Consider the following 25,781-nt stretch of genomic DNA (forward strand, 5'->3'; position numbering starts at 1 on the left):
ATAACCGATTCGCCTTGAAACTCAAGAATCGAGAATGATAGAATAAGAGATTGCGCCTTCCAAGTTCGCTATGACGTCAGGCTCCGAAAATATACTGTAACGAACCGAACGACTTCGCGAACCGACTGGCAACAATACGAGCGAATGAGATACTAAAATAAAAACATGAACTCGCCTTGAAACTACGATATCTATTAAGCCAAATATGATAGAATACAAGGTTTCGCCTTCCGAATTTACTGTGTCGTTAGAGCCCATGAATAAACGAACAAAAGGAAGGAAAATATTTTTGTGTGAAGAATAAGAGTAGGGGAAAGCAATGGAAATAATCAAACACAAGAAATTATATACACGCGCACATACTTTCTAGCCACGGCGTCTTCCGCATAAAACCCAAACAAACTGCATTTGAACTCTTCATATTCATTTGAGCTTTCAGAATTCCGTTTTCCTTAGTTTGTTTAGTTTAAATGCCATTCACTACATTTACACAAACATGTAATTGTTTTGTATTGTTAAGGAGCCTGTCTTGTGAAAATCGCGAATTAACTGTTTTGTAACTTCGCCACCTTCAGTACTCAATCACTGTGCTTTGTAATCACTTTATCTCCAAGGATGATAGAATGCATGATACGCCTTCCGAATTCGCTATTCACATGTAATACTCCTTTTGTTTGTTTTGTTCGTTTGTTTTGTATTGGAGAGGGAACTGACGTCAAACTTGTTTAGGAAGGCGCCATCTATGGTATTCAATTCGCCTTGCTTTCTCTCACTCAAATGCAAACTGCGAGACATTTTTTTCTATCTATTATACAGGCGTTAAATGTAGAAAAGAAGTCGGTTAGGACCACGTATACTAAAAAACGAAAATATCAATTGTATTAATTTTGGCTCATCGAAAAATCATTTGAAACTGCATAAAAAAAAATATTCAATCTCAGTTGATGTAATGGATAAAAAATAGCAAAATGCGTATCTTTTTAAAGTATTTTTTTCTCCATTTGATGGCATCACTATAAGCTGCTTGCTACTAAGGCGAATTCATCGAAGATGGCTTTAGTAACGGAACAATTATACATGTATTCATTTTCTGCAATTTGGTGGTTTGATTGTCAAAATATCTACGAGAATCTAGAAAAAATCAATTAAGGTAACAAGAAAGAAGAGTAAATTAGCATTCAAACACCGAATGGCAAGAAAAAAACACAAATCAACTGCTATAGCGAAATTACTTTGTATGGGTTTGTTTTACTTCAACCCCAACGATGATAGAAAATCGCGAAAAATAAAGTAACTGCATTGTACAAAATGGATCTTGCAATGAGTAACTGCTTTGAGAAGCCGTCACCTTCAGTACTCATTTCGCCGTGGTTCAACCCTGTATAACCGGCACAGCTGAAAACAAACTCCACATTTTGTTGATCATTTTGCATTATTTTCAATCATTTAACGAAATCCCTTAAAGCAACTATTTTAAAATAGAAAATGACTGCAGTGCCTCCGCCTTCGAATGTATCCACATTGTTACCACTCGGTATGTATACCATAGTATGTAAAAGGAATATTTATCAACTACATTAACGTTTTTTTGCACGCGCAGAATTGGTGGACAAATGCATAGGCTCCCGCATACACATTATCATGAAGAATGATAAAGAGATGGTTGGTACCTTGTTGGGGTTTGACGATTTCGTGAATATGTTGTTAAATGATGTAACGGAATATGAAAATACGCCGGAAGGTCGTCGTATAACCAAACTCGATCAAATACTTCTCAATGGCAATAATATAACAATGGTGATTAGCGGCAGCATATGTGTATTATTTATAATCATTTAAGAAAGTATGTTTCGTCTTACAGTTAGTCCCTGGCGGCGATATACCGGAGTGAGAGGTTTGAAATAAATGAATCAACTCTTCTCTTAGGATTTACTGAGAACAGCTAAAAATATAATAAAATTAATTTAATCACTAAGTATATACATTTGTGTCTCTTATTTCTTATTGTGCATAAATGTGCACACTATCTCGATGTAAGTTCCCTAATTGACCTTCATAAATTATATCGTTTATGGCTTTCTTTGCGTAAATTTGTTGCTCGGGTGTCATTTTTTGTAATTCCATAGCCCATGTTTCAGCCAACACTTATATACAACGTTATCACTTACGAGCTTTATTTGTTCTGTTTTCAGTGATTTGGAAAATTCAACTTGCTGAAAAATGGAAATTTCGTGCGATGATTTATTACGATGGTTGAAGGTACATCTATGGCATCGTAACAGGTGACGAATCTTGGACCGATGCATATGAGTCGGAAACAAAACAGCTATCGACAGTATGGGTGTTCCAAGACGAGCTTAATCCAACAAAAGTTGTTCGGGGAAGAAACAACTCAAAGCAAATAGTCACCTTTTTTTCGGAAAATCTGTTCATAACGCCACTGTACCTCTAGAGAAACTTAAAAAAGTCAATTATAACAGGTACATAACCATTTTTTAGTCAGAAGTTTATGGAGAGTTAAGGAAAACAAACCGCCGAAGACAAATCATCATTTTGCACTAAACAATGCGAGTTCTCACGTAGAGTTCTTTTGTACTCAAAAGATCGAATTAGTGGATTATCCGCCTTATAGCCTTGATTTGGCACCGAATAATTTCTTTTTGATTCCGAACAACAAATATAAAATGTGAGGTCAACGTTTTTCGCTAGAGAAACGCATTACACATCTTGTTTTCGAGATAAACATAAAAAGTGTCAACGAAAGTGCTTTGAAAGTTGGTTCAAACGAATGCAGAGGTGTATTGACTTTCAAGGAGATTAAAAAAAAAGCGTTCAAAAAATTATAATGAAATATTTTCCTATGTTTTCATATAAAAGGCTACCCTCGTAACTAGCTGCATTAAAAAATCGAATAATCACTACATACGCCTCTGGTTCGATCAAACTCTGCCAGCAAATGAACACTTTTTAGAAGCTACCAATTATCCTAGAAGTACTTATGCATTCTGTATTCGCCACATCCTGCTACATTGTCAATATCCCTCATCCATGCTCACCAAGTTCTTTGAAGATAACAATCGAATCCAATCGAAATCGAAATCCAGCCCTGCAGAAAACAATGTACTGCTTCCTAAAGAATATTAGCCCGCCCTGAGCCTACCTTTACATACTCGACTTTATTTAAGAAGAAAAATAAAAAGCTTCAAATTGATTAAGGAACCGTTAGAATTTATATCAACATTTATTTCGGCAGAAGTGTACCCCGAAGTTTCGTTTTGTTTTTACTGCCAGTAGAGTATAAAAAGTCAACGTGAAAGCCCAAAAAGAACTCCTAATAGCGAGTGATTTTTTAAGTTTTTAAAGGTGAGAATTATAAGTGTTTATTCTGATGCGGAATTTTTTTTCATTCATTTCATTTAAGTTAATTGGAGTTTTAGAAACAAATACGTTAACTTCGACTGGCGTCGATTCAAGTTAAAATTACTTTTGTGTGGTACTACATTTTACTGATGGTTAATTTCTTTTAATTTTGAAGCAATGGAGTGTAGAAATAGTGAAGAATAATTACTGTAGTGAATGGAATCAGTCGTGTTAGATGAAGATGATGAAGATTTTAGTGATGAAGCATTGGAAGACCCGAATTATAAGCCAGAAGAAATCTCTCCGGGTGACGAAAAGAATATATCAGCATGTCTGCAAGAAATGAATTAAAGGTCTGAGTCATTTATTCCAACCGCTGATTTAAACCGTCTCTTTAAATTGCTGGCTTATCTGACGTCCCTTCTTCTGGTAAATATACAGGAGTTAGTGTCATATGTATTTTTCACTAAAACCATACAATTTTCTTTACATATAAGATAAATAGGATTACAGATCTCGAAGCTAGCTTGAAAAATTCAAGCGAGTTTTCCAACAGTACACTTTAAGGAGGACTGATTACATCGTCCAAATGGTGACAGGAGCGAAAACCATAACGTTACTTTAATGTGGGTCCCAGGAAATCGGAACATTGACGGAATAACATTACTGCAGAATCTGTATTCACACCACTGGGTTCAATGAATACCTACAAACCTGCATATATCTAATACCTGCAAAAATGATATGTAAACAAACAAACATTAATAAATATGAAACTAAGGGTTGCCGACAGATTCACGGCAGTGAAAACTGGCTTCTGGTCTATAGGGGAGCAAGCAGGCAAAATGTATATCCCTTACAATATAACTGTCATAGTTGTAATTAACTGGAGAAAAAAGAAACTATCTTCCACTTTTTCTGCGAATGCCCCGCCCTATGTACGGCGAGGATGTTAACTCTTGGCAAACCGCTTCTGGAAAACCTCTAATAGCTGGCTGGTATAGACGTAAACAACCTTATAAGGTTTGTCAATCCCACAGACTGGATATAGTCGTGAAGGAATAACTCAAATAACTTGTAGATAGCGAGGATATGGCAACAAAATGTTGAATCACCACTTCAGCCAACCAAGCAAGCATATATATATATATATAATTGGCGTGTACACCCGTTTTGGGTGTTTGGCCGAGCTCCTCCTCCTATTTGTGGTCTACGTTGTTCCACAAATTGAGGGACCTACAGTTTCAAGCCGACTCCGAACGGCAGATATTTTTATGAGGAGCTTTTTCATGGCAGAAATACACTCGGAAGTTTGCCATTGCCTACCGAGGAACGACCGAACCAACGTTCTCTCTGTGAATTCCGAATGGTAATCACGCACCAACCCATTCGGCTACGACGGCCACCAAGCAAGCATACAAAGGTCAAAATCGGTCCTCTGACACTAAAAAAATTGCTGGGTTTTTTCCTTTAGGATCTCAACTTTGTCTGTTAGATGGTTAAACCAGAGAACGTAAATTCATAGAGAAGGCGCAGGAACGAATGGACAGGTTAAATGTCAAAACACATCAAAACGAGGGTAGGAAATTAACATAAGAGAGTTAACATAGCGGAGCGTAGTCAACATAGCGGAGCGTAGTCAACAGAAATAAATATAGCGTTTGCATTGAAATGTAAAATGCCATGATTTGATGTTAGGGAAAAGAAAATAACAGCAGACTTGTACATTTTTCTTTCATGCTTATTTGCCGTCGGCATTTTGCATGCGCAAATGGATTATTTCTTGTGAGATGAATAAATTAATTCTAAGTAACGCAATAGCACCGTAGGCCTAAGTAGCTAGAGTGCTCTATCAGTTAGTGTTATATTTCATATTTCTCTAATAAATAATAATAATAATAATTCTAAGTATATGCATGCACGAATATGAAATTTTAAGTATCTCATTGACTAAATTGTATTGAATTTAGGTCTATTATCAAAATTATTCAAATATCATAACACAAAAAATAACTTTGTAAACCATTCATTTACATCAAGGTTTATTATTCAGCAAAGTGTTGAATTAATATAACATCTACCATCCATATTCATGTGGGCAGAAAAAAACATGACTTGCCTCAAAACCCAGCTCATACACCTCTCATACAGATCTACATATAAAGAATTCAAAGCAAATAGACAAACGTATGCAAACATATTTCTAATATACATATGTATGTATGTATGTATGCAAAAATCACATTTCTTTTTCATGCTTATTTCCCGTAGGCATTTTGCATGTCTATGTATTTCTTGTGAGATGAATAAATTAATTCTAAGTACATGCATGCATGAATGTGAAATTTTAAGTATCTAATTAACTTAATTGTATTGATATTAAGTGCATTATCAAAATAATTTCAAAATATCCACATAAAAAATTGGCTTTGTAAACCATTCATTTGCATCAAAGGTTATTATTCAACAATATGTGTCCTTTTTAAATTTTTATATCCATATATATGTATATTCATATACTAAATAGATATAACATCTACCATCCATATTCATGTGGGCAGGAAAAAATCTTGACCTGCCTCAAAACATAGCTCATATGTATCTACATATAAAAATTTAAAAGCAAATAGACAAACGTATGCAAACATATTCCTAACATATGCAAAAAAACTCATCTAAACGGTATTCGCGTACATATACATATGTATGTATGTATGCATATACATATGAATACATATGTTGGGACAACGTACATATGTACAATGAATATTCGTATATACCTACATATAACCGCACATACTTACTTTATGCCTCTACATGTGTATGCTTCCAAAACTAAATTCTAAGCCTAGCGACTACAAGAACAAAATGCATTCCTAGGAGTAGCTGCTGCGGCCATGATTATTTAGCCGCGACGGCGCTGAACAGTTTCAAATATTAAAAAGCACAACAAAAACAAATTCATTGATAAGTTCGAGCTCATATTTCTACGAGCAAAGTACTTTCATTCATAAAACGAGCCGTCCATATGCCAATTTTCACGACCATTCGAAAATAGTCAATATTGGAATATTTCGCGTTGAATTATTTGCCAATATTTGGTAAATCTTGAATTTTTGTCAAGTCGAGTGGCCGCGGCTCCGTATATATGTATGCATCAATATATGTATGTAAATACATATGTGTATATGTACAATGCTGTGCCAATGAATGTGCGCTGCGCCTATGAATGCGCGCTGGATTTCTTGATTTCTGTCGCAAGTGCTCGCAACCTCATATGTATGTATGTCTATGGAAGTTTGTAGGCATGTATTTATGTGTATGCGTGTTTGCTTTTGCACGTCCATATGAACGATTTTTCATATACAGATGTTCATTTGATTTAGCTGAACGAATATATTGATTTTGTAAGGAAATCCTGTCGAATTAAATTATTGGTATATGGTCATTTAAGTTCTTCTTACCAAATAAATATTATTATCCTTAAGAAAATGAAATACTAGTTTTTTTAATTTTAATTTTTTATTTTTATTCACAAGTAATTTAAGTACTCTTATATGTATATGTATGTATATATATTACAATACTATAAATAATAGGTATTTACATTTCCTGAAATGAAAACAAAAATTATATAAAATTGTGAAAGCACGAATTACGAAATTGTTCTCATACTATAACAATTTCTCACACGACTTCGATATTGACATCGATTAAGTCAATGCGATTTACCTGATTTTTAAAACACTACTCTCAATCCATCGTGATTAAGTGAAAATTGTAGTGGTTTAAAAATCTAGGCTCAGGTGCTACCTGAAAAAGAAGATAAAAGGAAAACCTGAAAGATAGAGAAAAATCTGAAAGATGCAGAAAACCCTGAAAAATAAAAAAATCTGGAAAATAGGAAAAATAAATATAAATGAATACATATAAGAATAAACAATAAATAAACGCTGGTTTTACTTACCCTAAGGACCTGCGCAACTCACCTTGTTGGACCCTGACCTACAACGTACGACAACTTTTTTAGTTTATCGTTGCGCTTCTGACACCTGACTTGGGTATTTTCTTGCCGTAAAAGCCATTTCGCATTTTTGAATAGAAGTACATATATCAAAAAATCGAGTAGCTTGATGCGATGATCCTGACATTCGCCAGATAGTGCGAACCAATGGGGAAATACTTCTTCGGTTTTTTGTTTTATAACCGGCAACATTAGATTGCGAATATTACCTACGTGAGCATATTTTGCAAAAAGCTGACGGTACCACATCATCTGAAGGCGACACACTTCGAATACCCTGTCTTCAGGATTCACCAGTCTCAAATCGGTGTCATCCGTGAAATTTTTAGACCTTATCAGGGCTTCGGAATGCAATTTTAAGTCTCCTTGTGTTTTCATCATAATGTGGGCGCATTTGTCGCATTTTAGCTTACACAGTAATTTTTGGTAAATACCATAGCCAGTGTAATAACGCTGCACCTGTACCTCAGCTATATTTTGTTCTTCGGCAAAATTCTCGTCTCCTACCTCTATATTTTCTAAAACGAGTTGCTCATTTAGCGGTTCTCCTACTTCTTCCTCCAGATGATGATCCTCAGTCCCTAAATTCCAGTCTAAATTAATATCATCATCATCTTCGCAATTATTGCCTTTGTTTTCGAACCGCTGTCGTAAAATTTTCATAGATATCAATCGCGCTACTATATACTGTACTTCGTGTGCTGTGGGATGAGTATTAATACCCTGACTAGCTCGGACCCGATAAAAGAAATTTTCTAGACAATCTTGGTTTAACTTTCCAAGGAAAATAAATTTTAAATTTTGATGCTGTTGAAAAAGTTCCTCGCACAATTCCAGCATCGATTTTATGGTAGTACGAAAACCTTGGATACATTTAATAGTGGAATATGCACGCATTGTAGACATTGGACTAAAGAACTCGAAGTAACTTAATAGTCTTTTAACTTTGCGTTCATTTCTTTAACAAATATCTGCGTGGGCTTGGCAAAATTTATCAAGTTTTCGTCATTACCAAATAAATTTTGACTACACATCATGTCAATACCTGACGCTACCGAATTGCTCAATACTTGTGTTGCGCGTGAAACGCTCATTTTTTCGAAAATGCTTGGATAAATATGAGCCTCCGTCAATTTTGGGCAAATTTTAAAATTGGAATTCTTTTGATCAATATCAAATAACTTCCTAATGACCTTAAAGCTTGCAGTGCCATGAGCGGTTGGAATATCATATTTCATAAATACATTACGGATGGACTTTATGAGATGGCAATAGTCAAACATACAAAAAATTTTATTGTTTTCGTGCATGAAAAAGGTGTTAATTTCAGAAATCTTCAATTGATTAAATAAAGTTATATTCGCGGGCCCTTGATCGCAAATCATAACTTTTATATTCAGTCCAATTTTCGTAATTGCGGAAATGTTACTCATCACAATTTGATGTAACTCTGTACCATTAAAACCATTTTTGGAAATATAGTAGGAAAATACATACTTCCACTTAGAGCACAACCCTTTAACCATAAAAACACTACATTTGTTCCCTATTCTGCTTTGACGTTGGCCTTCCCCATGGTCCACAAACCCATCAATTATATCCCTACTTTTATTATAAGTAAGATCCGGCTTGATGCTCATTTCATCAAATAATAAAATGCATATGCGTTCTGTGCCGGACATTTTGCTAGCAATTTTGCTTAAATTGTTAACGACATTGGCATCGAAACCTGGAACAACATACCTGATGGGGCGCCAACGCAAAAGAGATGATTTGTGTGGTAAACAAAAACCTAGATCGTCACGCATAAAAGAATATGCTTTAGTGGACATATAGTTCAAATTTTGTGCCAATGCCTTTTCGTCCTCATTATACCAACCTTTTTTGGTACTGACGATCATTTTTGCAAAAGTTAAAGCATCGCTGCTACAACTTTCTTCCGCAATTATTGCACGTTTCAACAACTCAGAATATTTATTTTTTAGGTCATTATTTTCTTTTTCAAGCTCCTCAATACGTTTATTTAATTTGACCGCGTTGCTCTGATAATAGCGAGCAGACTGAGCAAACCGTTCGCGAGTGGTTGTGGTTTCTAAGTCCACGCAGATCTGATTACTATAACTAGCCTGCCTGTTTTCCTCTATTATCGAATATTTCTCAAACTCTTCCAGAGTTAAATCTTCTTCTACTTCCTTAACTACCTTACTATAAGTTGCAGTGACGGGCGGGCAAACCCAATCAGAGCCAGCACTAGGCGAGCGACTTCTATTTACTGGCTCTAAATTGAAGCAAGGAAAAGCCCCTTTCAAGAGTTTATATTTTGCAACCAATGTGGGTTCAAAATGGCGTTGGCAAAGAAAAACCCTGTCAGTGCTTGACACTTGCACGTTGCAAGCCAAGGCCCAATTCTTACGGGTCTCTTCGTCCCTAGGAAACGCAAAAAGTATAACTTTATCCTTAGGCACGCAGCTCACGATACAGCAGCTCCTTTTTTTCTTTTTTTCGGTCCACTTGTTCGGTGGAACATCATCATAGCCTAATTAAAATTTTTATTTTAATTTTTACAAAATTTAAATTTAGGTATATTCAGTATAATCATACACATATATAAAACTAGAACCCGCACCCTCCGGGGATTTATAGTTTTCATCTAACATCTCAACCAAGTTTCATTAAATAAATCATTATACTTGGCCTAAAATTGCCCATACGGCATTATCCTAAACCCGATCTTTTAAATTCAAAAGTTTTTTATAAATATGTAAATAAAATAATGAGAAAGTGCGCATTCTAAATAAATAAATCCCTTCTCTGCTTTCTATTTCATGCATGCATGCATGAATGTGTATATTAAGCTTTTCAATAGGCACGAAGTATTGAAAACGACATCCAAGCATACGATTATCACTTTATGTATGTACAGTGAACCAAAAAGAAACTGAGACACTAATATTTAAAAAAATATTCACAGATTTATAAGAAATAATAATATTGACGGTAACTCCGTTTATTTTTTCTTCACTGTACATACATATATGGAGACATAATAATAAATTAATTTACTTACCCAAGTTTAAAGTTGGAACCGCTCCATTCTTGAGATATTTTGGTCCCACGGCATCCTCCTCAAAATGCTTAATGCATACAAATGAATTATGCATTGGCATTTGCATTGAGGGTGAGATCCTCAAATTCTCCTTCCACAAATTTAATAATTCCCGATTTTTGGGAAATGCAAACGAACGAACATTTTGTACACTATAACACTCGCGAACACGACATTTCGAAGCTTTAGGCATATTTTTCTTTTAATTATTACTTATTAACAATTTAAAAATGTTTGCTTCACCGCGCACGTGCACTTCCAATTGACTTTCTTTTCGAATTAAAATTCAAACCAAAGTTCAATTGGTTACAAGCAATCATAAGAGCTTTTCATTAATTTGGCGCAGTTTTCATATATGTACATATATACATTTATCCAATCAAAATCAAATCTAATGCAATCATACATTTTTTCCGATATTTGGCGCAATTTTCATATATGTAAAGCTAATATACATATGTCCTTTGCTAATATACGTATATAAACATGCATACATAATATTTCGCGCAATTTTCATAACTTAATTACATACATAGGTATGTCCTATGCTAATATAAGTATATAAACATGCATACATACAATTTCGCGCAATTTTCATAACCTAATACATATGCTATGCTAATATATAATATGTATATAAACATGCATGCATACATGCATTTCTTTTCGAATTAGAATTGAAACCAAAGTTCAATTGGTTACAAGCAATCATGAGAGCTTTTCATTAATTTGGCGCAATTTTCATATATGTACATATATACATTTATCCAATCAAAATCAAATCTAATGCAATCATACATTTTTTCCAATATTTGGCGCAATTTTCATATATGTAAAGCTAATATACATATGTCCTTTGCTAATATATGTATATAAACAATCATACATACAATTGCGCGCAATTTTCATAAAAAAACCAAAAAGAACAAATCTGTAAACATGCATACAAATCATATGGACATATCAAATGAACAACTCTGTTCTATACGCAAGCAAATGTAAGCTAATGTAAACTACATTTTTTTACATTAGCGTATCACTCTCTCCCTCTCATTTCTCTCCGGCAGCCATATTAATTAATTTCCTACTGTTAACTTGTGCTGATTTCATTTTCCTACCCGTATTTTGTTAGGAGGAACGGGCCGGGACTGCGCCTTCTCTATGAATTTACGTTCTCTGGTTAAACTACAATTTTCACATATTGACTAAGCCGTAACCATTGGAGAAGAAAATAGAAAAGAAAAGGACGAACTGCATTGAACAGCCGGTTTTTCGTTATTTCATTTTGTTCTGGCATCCGAATGTACACGGTGAAAGAAAAAAACAAACCAGCCGGTCTACTGCTAACACCCAAGGCGAATTGAATATCTAAGGTAGTGCCATTAAAAACAGTTACTTTATTTTCGCGATTTTGACAAGTCTGGCGTCAGCTCACTTCGCAATACAAAACACACCAAAATAGGAGAAATTACATGTTTGTGAAAATTCGGTGAATGGATTGGTAAATTGTGATTTGTGAGATTTAAATTAATCAAACTAATGAAAATGAAGTGCCGTGTGTTAAATTGTGAAAATACAAACTAATATAAAGCTTCTAAATTCAATTTGTTTACGCTTTTATGCGTAAGACGCCGTGGCAAGAAAGCATGTGTGTGTATAACTTCTTGTGTTTGGTTATTTCCATTGATTTCGCCTACTCCTCCGCTTCAAAAGCTAGTAATTCCCCTTATTTTTGCTTGTTTATTCATGGGCTCTTATGACATGGCGAATTCGGAAGGCGCAATCGTGTATTCTATCTTTTTTGGCTATCATCTATAACCGATTCGCCTTGAAACTCAAGAATCGAGAATGATAGAATAAGAGATTGCGCCTTCCAAGTTCGCTATGACGTCAGGCTCCGAAAATATACTGTAACGAACCGAACGACTTCGCGAACCGACTGGCAACAATACGAGCGAATGAGATACTAAAATAAAAACATGAACTCGCCTTGAAACTACGATATCTATTAAGCCAAATATGATAGAATACAAGGTTTCGCCTTCCGAATTTACTGTGTCGTTAGAGCCCATGAATAAACGAACAAAAGGAAGGAAAATATTTTTGTGTGAAGAATAAGAGTAGGGGAAAGCAATGGAAATAATCAAACACAAGAAATTATATACACGCGCACATACTTTCTAGCCACGGCGTCTTCCGCATAAAACCCAAACAAACTGCATTTGAACTCTTCATATTCATTTGAGCTTTCAGAATTCCGTTTTCCTTAGTTTGTTTAGTTTAAATGCCATTCACTACATTTACACAAACATGTAATTGTTTTGTATTGTTAAGGAGCCTGTCTTGTGAAAATCGCGAATTAACTGTTTTGTAACTTCGCCACCTTCAGTACTCAATCACTGTGCTTTGTAATCACTTTATCTCCAAGGATGATAGAATGCATGATACGCCTTCCGAATTCGCTATTCACATGTAATACTCCTTTTGTTTGTTTTGTTCGTTTGTTTTGTATTGGAGAGGGAACTGACGTCAAACTTGTTTAGGAAGGCGCCATCTATGGTATTCAATTCGCCTTGCTTTCTCTCACTCAAATGCAAACTGCGAGACATTTTTTTCTATCTATTATACAGGCGTTAAATGTAGAAAAGAAGTCGGTTAGGACCACGTATACTAAAAAACGAAAATATCAATTGTATTAATTTTGGCTCATCGAAAAATCATTTGAAACTGCATAAAAAAAAATATTCAATCTCAGTTGATGTAATGGATAAAAAATAGCAAAATGCGTATCTTTTTAAAGTATTTTTTTCTCCATTTGATGGCATCACTATAAGCTGCTTGCTACTAAGGCGAATTCATCGAAGATGGCTTTAGTAACGGAACAATTATACATGTATTCATTTTCTGCAATTTGGTGGTTTGATTGTCAAAATATCTACGAGAATCTAGAAAAAATCAATTAAGGTAACAAGAAAGAAGAGTAAATTAGCATTCAAACACCGAATGGCAAGAAAAAAACACAAATCAACTGCTATAGCGAAATTACTTTGTATGGGTTTGTTTTACTTCAACCCCAACGATGATAGAAAATCGCGAAAAATAAAGTAACTGCATTGTACAAAATGGATCTTGCAATGAGTAACTGCTTTGAGAAGCCGTCACCTTCAGTACTCATTTCGCCGTGGTTCAACCCTGTATAACCGGCACAGCTGAAAACAAACTCCACATTTTGTTGATCATTTTGCATTATTTTCAATCATTTAACGAAATCCCTTAAAGCAACTATTTTAAAATAGAAAATGACTGCAGTGCCTCCGCCTTCGAATGTATCCACATTGTTACCACTCGGTATGTATACCATAGTATGTAAAAGGAATATTTATCAACTACATTAACGTTTTTTTGCACGCGCAGAATTGGTGGACAAATGCATAGGCTCCCGCATACACATTATCATGAAGAATGATAAAGAGATGGTTGGTACCTTGTTGGGGTTTGACGATTTCGTGAATATGTTGTTAAATGATGTAACGGAATATGAAAATACGCCGGAAGGTCGTCGTATAACCAAACTCGATCAAATACTTCTCAATGGCAATAATATAACAATGGTGATTAGCGGCAGCATATGTGTATTATTTATAATCATTTAAGAAAGTATGTTTCGTCTTACAGTTAGTCCCTGGCGGCGATATACCGGAGTGAGAGGTTTGAAATAAATGAATCAACTCTTCTCTTAGGATTTACTGAGAACAGCTAAAAATATAATAAAATTAATTTAATCACTAAGTATATACATTTGTGTCTCTTATTTCTTATTGTGCATAAATGTGCACACTATCTCGATGTAAGTTCCCTAATTGACCTTCATAAATTATATCGTTTATGGCTTTCTTTGCGTAAATTTGTTGCTCGGGTGTCATTTTTTGTAATTCCATAGCCCATGTTTCAGCCAATTTAAGTTCATATTCCCCGAATGGCTTCGCACTGGACATGTTTGCAGCGTCCGGTAAAGAGACGAACTCATCCCGCTTTATGTTAATGTTATCCTCAGTTGTGGTGGATGAGCTCTCATCAATAATTTCTATGTTTATTCGTTCATTATCATCATCCAGGATTTGAAAATTCTTGTAATGAAATGCATGCATGTTAGGTTTGTTAATTAGGCACATTTTATTCGTAGCTTACCTCCTTCTTTGTAGTCATATGATCTTGTAAAAATTTCATTTGATCAAAATACCACAAATTGGAGTCCTTCCGCCCTTCTTGTGACAGACGCTTTAGCTCTTTGCGGAAATTTGTTCTCAACGTATTTATTTTCTTTGTTACATCTTTGCGATCAACATTTGCATATTTCTCACGAAATTTACCAACTAAAATTTCATAAGCCTCATTCTTTTTTTCTTTTTTGCGGTATTCTGGCGACTTCGAGTCCCACAGTGCCGGCAGAGACTTGTATACTTTAAGGCAATCGATAATAAAAGCGCGCTCCTCCTTTTTGTCAATGAGGCCCATATTTACTCCAACAAACTATGGAAAAAATTTAAATTTATTGCACAATTATTACCCCAATCCAAAGGTAGTGTTTTTACATTAAAATTGACGCACTGGATTGAAGACTTGTTCAATTAAATTGACACCAGCAATTGTCATCTAAAAATGCTACACTAGTGATGTACAAATACTTGTTTGAGTAAAAAGTTACCGATTAGCACAAAACCTAAGGTGATGTATTATTTATGTAATCGTATTGGCAGAGACGTTAAAAATGTGTATTTATAATTATTCTCATATGAAGGAAAGACATTATAAAAAATTGATGCATTATATGTAGTGTTAAATTATTCTCTATAGTGTAGTGGAAAATCAATAAAAGATTCATGAGAAACATAAAATTGTTTGTGATAACCCACGATATAGTCATGAAAAGCAAGGTAAATGAGTTTCCTTAGTTTTATAGCTCCTTAAATCTGAATAATTGTGAAATTATCAGTCATTTTTTTACTATTCTTGCTCTCATACCAGGCCAATAAGTGGCAAAAACCAATGGTGATTGAATACAAAATTGCGTCTTCTTAGCTGCACGCGTATATATTGCGTACTTTAATGTACGTTTGTTTGTTTATTTCCTGTACTGGCATCACTCATTTGCCAAATTTACCAAAATAATAATGTACCGGTTTTCGGAAGGCGCCACCTTCTGCCTTCTCTACATCGTGACAGTGAGGGCTGTTGAGCTGATTTTTTACGTATGTAGCAAAATATTTCATTGTTACAAAAAATGGAAGTAAATATAAAAATAAATGCCAATTGATTTGAAGGGAGTTGTCGAGAATTCTCAAGCAAGAAAACAACTGATTAACATCAGTTGCAATTTAAACACATCAAACAAAGGGACAAGGTGATTTCAAAGCACCAATTAAAATACAAGGAATTCAGTAGTGAATACTGGAATATTAAGGTTTGTACATTAAAAATTAACCATTCAGACAAAGTGCCGGCAAAAAATTATGGCTTTGTGAAATGGATAATAAGACGCAAATCAGCTGTTAACGCAAATCAGCTGTTGCAAGCATTTGGGAATTTTGCGTTCGCGTACTCTTTTTGTTTTATATTTTTCTCTTGCTACTACTACTGGATTTTTTTTCTCTGGCGATTTATTCAAACAGACTAATTTGTCCAGCATTGCAACTTCAAATTCAAAATTAAATGTCATTTTGCTCTCCGAATTTTCTCTTCGTTGTAGTTTTTCAGACAGCACGAAGGCGATTTGACAAAATTTGTGAAGATTTGTACCAATTATTTGCATCGCGAGCACACCTACTACGTATGAAACACAGCAAATAGTCAGCTGATCAATTTTAATAGGCATGTAAACAATTTACAAATCTTTCACGGAAGTCGTTTTATACTAATTTTAAGAAAACATGCCAATCACTGATCGTGAGAAACTTGGTATTGTTGATTTTTTGGTAAAGGAAGAGCAAAATGTACCGGTATTATTACAAGTGGCCAGAAGTGTGACAAAGAACATTTGCGATGTGGCGACAACGCATGGTAAATGCTTGTATAGGTCCAATCTTATACAGGTAGGGCATATTAATGAACTTCTTATATCTTATATTACTTGCAGAAGCACTGGACTACGTGTATGTACAGATTGGCGATACACTAACTTTGTTAAATAAGCGGCTTATAACTCGGGAAATGATATTTAAATACTTACATCAGCGGAAAATTCAAGTGAATGCAGATTTTACCAAGGGCGCTTTAATTAGCAAAATTTTAGAATATTGGAATTCCAAATCCGAGTCTAACAATGACTTCGCATTACTTAATGACAATTATACCACCACTAGCAAACAATTTTTACATAAAGTAAATGAAAATACTTTCAATACAGCCATCAGCGATAGTATATCTGGCTCAAACGAAGCGAATGACAATGAACCTCGGTATCCCATCCATTTATTGGCACGAAAATTTACTGAATGGTTTTTCAACAATCTTAATAAAGAAGGCTTAAAAGTTGAGGATTTTTGGTCAGATTCTCAACTGCAATTGAGAATCGCTGCCACAGATCAAATCAATGATTATGAGTGTGCCGGTGCAAATGAAGTGATAGTGAATATTTTACGATCGAAAGAGCAATTTGGCTTCTATTTCAATCCGAACCTCACTCATGCTGGCGTTCAAGGACGAATGAATGTGCACGGGCTAGTGTTGGTATTGGCATGTGGTACCCTTCATACGGAGCAGAATTGCGTTGGCGTATTTGAGTGTACATTTGGCCTCCTACGAGACCCGTTTGCCGAAAACAACTGGAAGGTGAAAACAATGCAATGTGTATTACGTAGTCAGGCAGCAGCAATGATGCCCAGTTTGTGTGACAGTGAAACTCTTGTAGAAGCACTTGGCTTACCGATACCGGAAGGAGAAATTACGTAGCCGTAGCAGATATACCAAATGTCCATGCTGAGTAATATGGGCATTATTTTATTTGTTCTTAGTACCATATTAAAAAATTATTATTATTTCTTCTTCAAGTTGTATTTATTTAATTTTCAAAAAGATTATATTGATGATAAGCTAACGGGAAAATATGTAGAGTTGGCGACGGAAAAAAAGTGGTCAATATATAATGAAGTTTTGACAAAACTGCCTCTATCTATTTGACTAGAAATAGCAGCCGGTTTTACGTTACCGGAATGACTCGGGTTATCCCGACCAAGGGTTGTCTCCCCAGTAAACTAGCTCTGTTTAGTATACGTACCAGAATTTTTATTTTAAGAGTAATACAGGATTTCTAATAGATGCATGACCGCCATAACTATTTGCTCTAGCAAACTACATTGTATGGGATTAACATATTTGTTATACGCAACATATTCAATAAAATGCATGGTTACCACCATTAGCTATAAAGGCTTCACATCTTCGAGTCATACATTTTGTTAATTTCTGCACCAGTTGTGGAGGTAATCGGTTCCACATTTGCCTTGCTAACCCTTTGACCATCCACATTTGTTTTCCTTTGAGTTTTTCCAAATATTTTCAATAGGGTTGGCATTAGGCGTCTATGAAGGCAAATTCAACATTTTAGTCCCTTGTTAGTGTTTCCACTCGATACACCTTCGACTTCGATGCTTGGAATCGTTACCTTCCAAAATTCTAGGTTGGTTAGTTCTTCAAATAACTTCGCAGCTAATAGTAATAATGCGTTTTAGTAAATTTTATTCATTAAAACTTGCAACGGCCACATCCTTTTTCGGAAAAGCAGCCCCAAACGTGAACCTTAACTGGATGTGTAACAGCTCGTTGAAGTTGACGATTATCAGCAGTACACCAGGACCGACATATGCAACTATTCACATAAAAGGAAGATTCAATCGTAAATATTATGTTTGCCCAATTCCGTTCTGAACTTGCTTTAGCTCATGCAATTATTTTTTCATTCTGTAGCTATGAGAGCAGCGATTTTTTTCAATGTGCTCCGGATACATTAACACAACTTTCCCTTACAACTGTTTCATCTTACACAACGATAAGTTCGGCTTCTACTCTTGCTTGGGAGAAGTATTTTTTTTTAGGCATCGTTCGTGGAACAACATTTTTAACTTCGGAATATACCACTGCACCCATTTATTTGTGAACATCTTCGAATTCTACAAATATTTTGCTACAAATGCATGTGCCATTTTTGGATCTTTAAGATGTGCACATAGGAACACTGCTTCAAATCGATTTTCATATGCGGAACTCGTTATTTTGTAAATACAACGTACGTTTGCTAAATTTCTTACAAAACTAAAAAAATGGAATTAAATTCTACCGGATACGCTTCCATTAGACAAACTATTAGCCTTTTATTAGTAAGAAAAAATACAAATGCAAAAATTTCGTCGTCATCATCTGTCTCATCCATCGGTAAGAATAGACTGTTTTGACAGGGTGGGACGAGAGGGATAGGGGTGTTGGATCAGTGGGTTTATGAGTATACTACAATATCCAAACGAAATTGCGCGAGTTACACCCCTGTCTCACAACATACCAACAGGTATTTTTTCACAAATGCAGGCACCTAGTTTTATGCCCTCTCCGAACGGCAAATGATTTTTTATTAGGAGCTTTTTTGTGGCAGAAATTTATTAGGAAATTCATTGTCTACCGAGGAGCGGCCGCTATTAGAAAATTCTTTTTCTACCAATTGGAGTTTCGTGCCCGGTGTCTCGAACATGCGCACTCCCGAATGGTAGTCACGCACAAATCCATTTGGCTATGGCGACCACATTTGCAATATGCGAGTGCATTAATGGTGTAGAAAATATGTAATTTTGCAAATCCGAAAGCTACGTAACTACAATTGAATAAATAATGCGGGCTTAATGAAATCTATTGCAACTAAATAGAAGTACGTTTGGACTGAAAATTCTTATCTGTATCCCATAAACGATTAAAGTTTGATTAATTTACATTTAAATGTCTAACGATTTTCCCTTGGTTAATTAATACTTAATAAGTATTTTAATGAAAACTTCTCCATTGTCACTTTTTTCGGCCAACAAAACTTAACTTAAATTAAGTACTTTACCAATAGAGGATTAACCTTGGTCTTTTCCCACTTCGACGCGATGATTTGACCAAGTGTACGAACGATTGTTTCTTTGTCATCGCAGCGCATCCTCGGTTTACCTTAAAAAATTCAAACAAATGTTTTGTATTACTGTATAAAAGCGCTTGCAGCTCAAAATTATTCACTTACTGCCATCAAATAAGTACAAATTTTACAGATTTAATTTTTTGTATTGTACTTAGCGTCGCTGTGCAACAGCCCCCTGGAAATTTAAAAGAAAAACAATATACACTTTAGATAAAAATTTAGCCTTAATTTTTTAAGTTCATAATTTCGTGAATTGTTCAATTGGAAGCACATGGCGTAGAAAATGATTTGCGTCGCTATCCGTTACAGCAAATCGATTCTCACGCCGTTCCGAAATGGAGATTTGTACTAAATAATTCACTTAAATCCCAAATTATTATTACCAGAGCTATAAACAAAAAACATGATGTTCTCACGTTCGACGCAGATGGAGGTAGGCATCAGCACGTCTGCGCTCTATTTGGTGCACAGCGACATTCTGAAATAAAATCAAATAATATAGAAATGTATTGGCATAAGAACATGCAGGGGGGAGGAATATACATTTTTTGGTTGTACTTTTTTTCGTTTGGAAAAAATAATGTTTTAAAAAAAGTCTGAAAAGGTACTTTTCGAAACCGGATTTAATCCAGTTATTTGCTTTCAAATAATCTAAAAATATTTAAATCTTAAAAATCCGGAAACTTTTCTAAATATCAAATTAATTTAAAATATAAGTTAAATTTAGTTACTAAAAACGAATTTTCCATGTTTAAGACGAATTTCGAATGTATGCCGATGTCGATTGTTTATACTAAATATTTATATAATGCCTTTAGACCATATAGAATTTCATTGCACAGTTTTCCTCATCTTATATATTTCTCCCCCCAAACTCCCGCCCCTTCCCCTCCCAACACACAACTTTTTTCAAAAGCTTCAAAATATGCATACATATATATGTCTATCAAATTAGGAAAAAGAATTGATTCATATATAATATCTGCACCGTAAGATACTATGTATAAGGAAAGGATCCATACACATGTGTAAAAAGCAAATTGTTTGCTTTACTATATTATATACTCAGTGAGAAAAATGAAATACTCGTTTAAATTTAGGTAAGGAACCTAAAATAGATCCCATAACCCACTAAAGCTATGTACAATAAGTATACGTATAACTAATTGAAATGTCAAATGAAAAGATACTTCAATATTTTGCATATTAACTAAGTTCGTTTAATATGATACAACTTCTTGATTTTGCTGTAATCGTGATTTTGAAACACAATCAATAAATTACTGGATTCAATTACGTTACATTCCAATTTTAAGTGCTAGACGAAGTAACAAATATTTTAAGTCTCCCCGCGCATATACGCTTCAACCTAGGATTGGACTATTGGTTTTGTACTTTGGCAAATATAATTTATATTAATTTTTCAAACCAGCCGAGATTTGTAAAGGTAAAACTTAAAGTTCAAATAAAAATGTGTTCAGTTCAAATATCTCTGCTGCATTTCTACTATTTTCCCGATGCCCACACTGGTACTCAAAATACTCGTAAAAGATACATCTATGGAAAAATGTTTTTATCGCGTATAAATAATTGTATAATGCTTAATTTATAAACACTATACACTGTCAGAATGTAACAGATAATACAATACTAGCAGCATTTTAGGAAAGAATTACATTGTGTGTATGCCTGGTGTCGTGGCGTCCATTATTCATTTTCATTTCATTACAAATTGCGGAGACACATTCCTTAATTCGTCGCTTACATCTTTTCCTGAATAAAAGGATGTGTGAGTGCTTGATTCAAAGAAATTCTTTTCGATGGATCAAGTGCAAAGATATTATCCAACAGATCCTTGAGTTGGGTTACTTTACGATGCTGGTCATCTGGTAAATTCTGATCAGCAATAAGTTCCTGCTGCATATTCCGTGTGGGTTTTACGACAGGCATAACCACGATCTTCTCCTAAACAAAAACCGTTAAAAATGTTTACACATGTATCGATGAAATATTTACCCTCTCTGTAATTTTATCTATTTCATGATAAAGGAAGCTGCAGCTCTGATCAAAGTGTTGGTCCTTGAATTGACCTTTGCGAATGATACGATTTGGTATTTTTCCTGCAAACGAAAAAAAAATTTAAGAAATTTTCGAAATATCGACTAAGCACACAAATTGTTGCTTGATATTCAATACTTTGAGCAATTTTAAAGAAAACTAACTACCTTTTTGACTTTACCTTTTAAGTCCATAAAAAATTTCAACATCTGGTTGTTACTCTTTCCACTGAAGAGTATTTTGCCGGTATATAGTTCATAGATTGTACACCCAGCAGACCACATATCAATTCCGTAATCATAAGTAATACCCAGTATTATTTCCGGTGCCCGATAAAAACGCGATATCAAATATGGCGTTATCTCGTTGTCATTGATTGTTGATGCCGAACCGAAATCACAAAGTTTTAGACACAAATTGTTTTCATTGACAAGAATGTTATCGGGCTTAATATCCGCATGAAGTATTCCTGTTTTTTTAAGTAGCTTAAGGGCCAGAAACAGTTGCTGTGTATAGCTACGCACTGCTTTGATATGTAAACCAACATTTTTGCCATATTTCTTAAGAACTTCGCGAAGGTTCATCGATAATGGTTCAAACACCATGCAAAGATGCTAAATTTAAATAATAAATCAGTATTCAAACATTTATTTATTTTCACTTTATTGTAATCATACCTGTTTATGGAAAAAATGCCGGAAAAGCCGTAAGCAGTGGAATCTATCTTCTGGATCGGCATCGTTTAACTTTTTAAGAATCTCCAATTCACGCAGACCCGTTTTATGCCTTAAAATTTAAAGATATATAACGAACCTATATATATATTGTATATTTGTCTTACATTATTTCGTTATTACGGATAATTTTTACTGCCACATTTGCATTTCCACGTGCTTGATCACGAGCTCTCACTACGTTACTGAAAACACCCTGTCCAGTATAACCGCTCACAACGTAACGATTGTCTAGTATTTCCCCAATACGGACACGATAATAGCCCTCAGCATCATCCCAGTTGTCTGTCAATGCCGGGTTTTCATTTTGGGTTTTATTCAACACAATAGCATTAGGAGACTGTAAAGAATAAAGTTTATTTGAAAAGTTTTCAATAGAGTTTGTATTGCAAGAGCATTGACAGTTACGAGCAAGCGACTCACATCAAAATTCGAGTCTACATCTTGATCAGCAAACATATCCCATTCGGGTCGCTTTTCCTTAGCACTACTTTTAGTTTTTCTATCATCGTCTACATCATTGAAGTCCTCGCGCTTAATCTCCTCTGGCGGTTGTTTTGAAGGTTTATTTGGTGAATTGGCGGTGTATTGAGTGTTCTCTTCAACTGGTGAGGCGTTTCGTTCTCTTCGATGATGTGAAGAATTACTTGGAGGAGAGGATTCGTTTTTCCCTCCTAGTTTCTACAAATATAATTAAGTTATTTAAAATAATTCAATCATTTCACAATATATATACTTTCAATAACTCCTCACGCTGTTTTCGTCGCATTTCAATAATTTTTTCTTCTTCGTCTTCGTCCTCATTGATATCAATATCCAAATTACCCTCATCCTCGCTGCTTGAATCTTTCACTTCAGCTTTTTGCCCCTCACTTAGCGAGTCACGATAACGATCCTTTTCCCTATCACGACCACGCTCCTCACCTCGCCAACCATCTCGCTCGTTTTTTCCAGTACGCTGACGTTCTCGTTCTATCCGACGCCGATCCGACTCGACTTTACTTCGGCTATGAGATCTCATTCGGCGATCACGCTCCCGTTCACGTTCACGCTCCCGTCCTCGAGAGTTGCCAAAGGAGCCTCCACCACTGCGTTCCTGTTGCCTTATTCGATCCTCTCGAGCGCGTCGGTCACGATCGCGACTATTTTCTCGCTCCCGTTGCTTATCACGATTTATTTCCAGGCGAAGGTCTTCTTTGTTTCTGTTTTGATCATGCAAGCCCCGCCGCTGACGGCCACAGCTGTGACTATCGTCTCGACGTCGATGAGTGTTGGTCTCTGACTCTCGACGTTGCGACCGACTACGGCTGGGGCTACGCTTAAGATTTGTGTGTCTGTCTCGCGAACTTTGTCTGCGTGAGTAGTGTGCATCCTGTTGTTGATGGCGATGATGGTGGTGGTAATGTTCAGCAGTTGACTTCTTCTGTGGCGACGGTAGACGCTCTTCTTGTGCTACACCAAGAGAAGTGCGCGAAAATTTGCGCTTAAATTCAGGTGTTCGGTGCCCACCGCTGGAATCATCCAATAATATAACATCGGGTTCATTTGATATATGTTTTTTACTTAGTTTACTAATATTTTTACTGGTTGACGAAGAAGATGATAACGAGCGTTTTTTAGCTGAGTGAGTGATTTCAGCTCTGTTGTCAAATTCAGTTGTTTTTGCCGTTTCGTTATGAAGACTGCGGTTTACAATTGGTACTTTATAAGCGCTATCTTCACCATCAGATTCTGATAAATAAGCTCCTAATCGGGCCTGAAGTAAAGCCTTTTGTTTCATCAATTCCTCGAGGTTGAGCTCATCCTCTATGATAGCAACATCTGGACTAGCGACATCAATGGGGCTGCAAATGAGGAAAATGCAACAAATTTAAAACTTTAACAACACTTCTACTTACACTTCACTTTCGCTGCCAGATGATGCAACTTCCATAGTAGGCAAAATATTATTTTTTATAGTTTTAGTAATCTCCTCCACCAAGCTACAAGGATCTGTTTGAACATTGGATTTTGTTATAGTGAATCTACCTCCATTTGAGGTCTGGTTGCCAGAATTCAATGTAGTGACATCTTTACTGACATGCAAATGCATTATTTCTGTAAACTTTTCATTCAGCGCCCCACTGCGTCGTTTATCACCAGTATCTTCCGAAACTGAGGATTCACTATGTTTATGGTGACGTTTCTTCGACTTTTTATGCCTCCTATGTGATTTCTCACTTTTGGTTGATTTTTTATGTGTCTTTTGTTTTTTGGCCTTTTTATGTGAGCTTAGAGAATGTTTAAAACGTTTTTCCTCCGTGGACTCGTTGGAGTCATAGCTACGGATAAATTATCAAAATTTTCAACACATAAGCATACACATAAGCATATTAAAAATGACTCTCATAACCTCATTCATATTGTTCTGAAGCTACTTACCTATTTTCATCGCTAGACATTTTTGGTATTTATTTTATGCAGGCACACGAAATTTAGCTAGCCAGTCGAACTTTGTCAGAATAATTAATTTATACCAAAATTTTCTTGGGTATTATAAAATTTCTTTTATAAATGAATGCAGTTAAATCTAAATCAGCCAATAAAATTTAACATTTGTTCGTAATAAACTTAGCTGTGGTAAACTCTACAAAAATACAGGGTTGTGTATAATTATTAATAAAAGTTTTGACCACGGCACATTGCATAGGTGGCAAGGATGGTAGAATACATGGTTGCATCTTCCGAGTTCGCTGAATCGTCAGTGCCCAAAGCGAATTGAGTACAGATAGTGGCGTGTTCCCAAAATTGTGTCTTTATTTTTCACAATTTCTTGCCAATACAAAACAAACGAGAAAGCCAAACAAAAGGAGGAGAAATTACATGTTTGTGAAAATTCAGTGAGTGGCGAAATTGAAGCATAAATGAATATAATGCCTCCAAATGCAGTTTTTTGCGTTTCTATGCGGAAGACGCCGGCGCAAGAGGCTGTGTGTATGCGTGCGTATAACATCTTGTGTTTGTGGTTTTCATTGTTTCCGCCTACCCTTCCTCGTCACAAACAAGTAATTACCCTCGTTTTGTTTGTATATTCATGGACTCTAACGACACATCGAATTCGGAAGGCACAGTCTTGTATTTTATCATCCTTTGAAATGATCGTTTAGAATTCGATTGAAACTCCCAAGTGACGTGACCATAGCTATAGCAAACCTGGTAATATATCATCCTTGGTCGTGAACAAACCGCCGCCACATCCCCTTTCACGTTAGCAAATCAACTGATTCACGCGAAATCCTTGAGTGTCAATTAACTGTCTGATGTTGGCCACGCTTTCTGAATTCTTTATACCATGCATCA

General features: G+C 35.4%; 7 protein-coding genes and 1 long non-coding RNA gene across 9 annotated transcripts; 4 read left to right on the top strand and 4 right to left on the bottom strand.

Moving 5' to 3' along the window:
- Positions 1-1,357: 1,357 nt before the first annotated feature.
- LOC128861438 (U6 snRNA-associated Sm-like protein LSm5) lies at positions 1,358-1,980 on the top strand. Its single transcript, XM_054099574.1, has 3 exons — positions 1,358-1,534; positions 1,601-1,797; positions 1,862-1,980. Exons 1-3 carry the CDS (start codon positions 1,486-1,488, stop codon positions 1,889-1,891), a joined length of 276 nt encoding a protein of 91 aa, XP_053955549.1. The 5' UTR covers positions 1,358-1,485; the 3' UTR covers positions 1,892-1,980.
- A 219-nt stretch (positions 1,981-2,199) lies between these two features.
- On the top strand, positions 2,200-4,477 carry LOC128861525 (uncharacterized). The gene is made up of 3 exons (XR_008454384.1): positions 2,200-3,363; positions 3,536-3,789; positions 3,858-4,477. It is a non-coding gene; the product is annotated as an uncharacterized LOC128861525 (long non-coding RNA).
- A 2,529-nt stretch (positions 4,478-7,006) lies between these two features.
- On the bottom strand, positions 7,007-8,307 carry LOC128862289 (uncharacterized). Its single transcript, XM_054100833.1, has 2 exons — positions 7,328-8,307; positions 7,007-7,253 (listed from the first exon to the last, which is right to left on the bottom strand). Exon 1 carries the CDS (start codon positions 8,288-8,290, stop codon positions 7,346-7,348), a length of 945 nt encoding a protein of 314 aa, XP_053956808.1. The 5' UTR covers positions 8,291-8,307; the 3' UTR covers positions 7,007-7,253; positions 7,328-7,345.
- Positions 7,007-10,990, bottom strand: LOC128862288 (uncharacterized). The gene is made up of 2 exons (XM_054100832.1): positions 10,452-10,990; positions 7,007-9,920 (listed from the first exon to the last, which is right to left on the bottom strand). The coding sequence occupies exons 1-2, from the start codon at positions 10,681-10,683 to the stop codon at positions 8,314-8,316; spliced, it is 1,839 nt and encodes a 612-aa protein (XP_053956807.1). The 5' UTR covers positions 10,684-10,990; the 3' UTR covers positions 7,007-8,313.
- A 2,671-nt stretch (positions 10,991-13,661) lies between these two features.
- LOC128862292 (U6 snRNA-associated Sm-like protein LSm5) lies at positions 13,662-14,284 on the top strand. Its single transcript, XM_054100837.1, has 3 exons — positions 13,662-13,838; positions 13,905-14,101; positions 14,166-14,284. The coding sequence occupies exons 1-3, from the start codon at positions 13,790-13,792 to the stop codon at positions 14,193-14,195; spliced, it is 276 nt and encodes a 91-aa protein (XP_053956812.1). The 5' UTR covers positions 13,662-13,789; the 3' UTR covers positions 14,196-14,284.
- LOC128862291 (uncharacterized) lies at positions 14,259-20,265 on the bottom strand. Of its 2 annotated transcripts, XM_054100835.1 has the most exons (5): positions 20,034-20,265; positions 19,753-19,825; positions 19,582-19,682; positions 14,679-15,020; positions 14,259-14,617 (listed from the first exon to the last, which is right to left on the bottom strand). In XM_054100835.1, exons 3-5 carry the CDS (start codon positions 19,669-19,671, stop codon positions 14,306-14,308), a joined length of 744 nt encoding a protein of 247 aa, XP_053956810.1. In that variant the 5' UTR covers positions 19,672-19,682; positions 19,753-19,825; positions 20,034-20,265; the 3' UTR covers positions 14,259-14,305. The 2 variants fall into 2 exon arrangements, with proteins under 2 accessions (XP_053956810.1, XP_053956811.1); XM_054100836.1 differs by lacking the exons at positions 19,582-19,682; positions 19,753-19,825; positions 20,034-20,265 and adding an exon at positions 15,083-15,225.
- Positions 16,271-18,010, top strand: LOC128862290 (uncharacterized protein C3orf38 homolog). Its single transcript, XM_054100834.1, has 2 exons — positions 16,271-16,547; positions 16,624-18,010. Exons 1-2 carry the CDS (start codon positions 16,418-16,420, stop codon positions 17,436-17,438), a joined length of 945 nt encoding a protein of 314 aa, XP_053956809.1. The 5' UTR covers positions 16,271-16,417; the 3' UTR covers positions 17,439-18,010.
- A 580-nt stretch (positions 20,266-20,845) lies between the features above and the next one.
- Positions 20,846-25,061, bottom strand: LOC128862293 (serine/threonine-protein kinase PRP4 homolog). The gene is made up of 9 exons (XM_054100838.1): positions 24,864-25,061; positions 24,341-24,763; positions 23,179-24,286; positions 22,866-23,123; positions 22,550-22,782; positions 22,386-22,494; positions 21,890-22,322; positions 21,667-21,770; positions 20,846-21,615 (listed from the first exon to the last, which is right to left on the bottom strand). Exons 1-9 carry the CDS (start codon positions 24,881-24,883, stop codon positions 21,412-21,414), a joined length of 2,892 nt encoding a protein of 963 aa, XP_053956813.1. The 5' UTR covers positions 24,884-25,061; the 3' UTR covers positions 20,846-21,411.
- Positions 25,062-25,781: the final 720 nt, after the last annotated feature.

This window comes from Anastrepha ludens, chromosome 4 (assembly GCF_028408465.1).
Source record: "Anastrepha ludens isolate Willacy chromosome 4, idAnaLude1.1, whole genome shotgun sequence".
Lineage (NCBI taxonomy): Eukaryota > Metazoa > Arthropoda > Insecta > Diptera > Tephritidae > Anastrepha > Anastrepha ludens.

What these genes read in the sequence shown, in the direction of transcription:
- LOC128862293 (XM_054100838.1), bottom strand. Translation starts at nt 24,883, where the DNA reads ATGTCTAGCGATGAAAATAG. An exon ending in ATCCGTAATAACGAAATAAT is followed by an intron (nt 22,495 to 22,549) that starts GTAAGACAAATA and finishes TTAAATTTTAAG; the next exon opens with GCATAAAACGGGTCTGCGTG. An exon ending in GGCATTTTTTCCATAAACAG is followed by an intron (nt 22,323 to 22,385) that starts GTATGATTACAA and finishes ATTTAAATTTAG; the next exon opens with CATCTTTGCATGGTGTTTGA.
- LOC128862291 (XM_054100835.1), bottom strand. Translation starts at nt 19,671, where the DNA reads ATGCGCTGCGATGACAAAGAAACAATCGTTCGTACACTTGGTCAAATC. An exon ending in CCAAGGTTAATCCTCTATTG is followed by an intron (nt 15,021 to 19,581) that starts GTAAAGTACTTA and finishes TTTTTTCCATAG; the next exon opens with TTTGTTGGAGTAAATATGGG. An exon ending in ATATGACTACAAAGAAGGAG is followed by an intron (nt 14,618 to 14,678) that starts GTAAGCTACGAA and finishes TTTCATTACAAG; the next exon opens with AATTTTCAAATCCTGGATGA.
- LOC128862290 (XM_054100834.1), top strand. Translation starts at nt 16,418, where the DNA reads ATGCCAATCACTGATCGTGAGAAACTTGGTATTGTTGATTTTTTGGTA. An exon ending in CGATGTGGCGACAACGCATG is followed by an intron (nt 16,548 to 16,623) that starts GTAAATGCTTGT and finishes TATTACTTGCAG; the next exon opens with AAGCACTGGACTACGTGTAT.
- LOC128862289 (XM_054100833.1), bottom strand. Translation starts at nt 8,290, where the DNA reads ATGTCTACAATGCGTGCATATTCCACTATTAAATGTATCCAAGGTTTT.
- LOC128862292 (XM_054100837.1), top strand. Translation starts at nt 13,790, where the DNA reads ATGACTGCAGTGCCTCCGCCTTCGAATGTATCCACATTGTTACCACTC. An exon ending in ATCCACATTGTTACCACTCG is followed by an intron (nt 13,839 to 13,904) that starts GTATGTATACCA and finishes TTGCACGCGCAG; the next exon opens with AATTGGTGGACAAATGCATA. An exon ending in ATGGCAATAATATAACAATG is followed by an intron (nt 14,102 to 14,165) that starts GTGATTAGCGGC and finishes TTCGTCTTACAG; the next exon opens with TTAGTCCCTGGCGGCGATAT.
- LOC128862288 (XM_054100832.1), bottom strand. Translation starts at nt 10,683, where the DNA reads ATGCCTAAAGCTTCGAAATGTCGTGTTCGCGAGTGTTATAGTGTACAA. An exon ending in GGTTCCAACTTTAAACTTGG is followed by an intron (nt 9,921 to 10,451) that starts GTAAGTAAATTA and finishes AATTTTAATTAG; the next exon opens with GCTATGATGATGTTCCACCG.
- LOC128861438 (XM_054099574.1), top strand. Translation starts at nt 1,486, where the DNA reads ATGACTGCAGTGCCTCCGCCTTCGAATGTATCCACATTGTTACCACTC. An exon ending in ATCCACATTGTTACCACTCG is followed by an intron (nt 1,535 to 1,600) that starts GTATGTATACCA and finishes TTGCACGCGCAG; the next exon opens with AATTGGTGGACAAATGCATA. An exon ending in ATGGCAATAATATAACAATG is followed by an intron (nt 1,798 to 1,861) that starts GTGATTAGCGGC and finishes TTCGTCTTACAG; the next exon opens with TTAGTCCCTGGCGGCGATAT.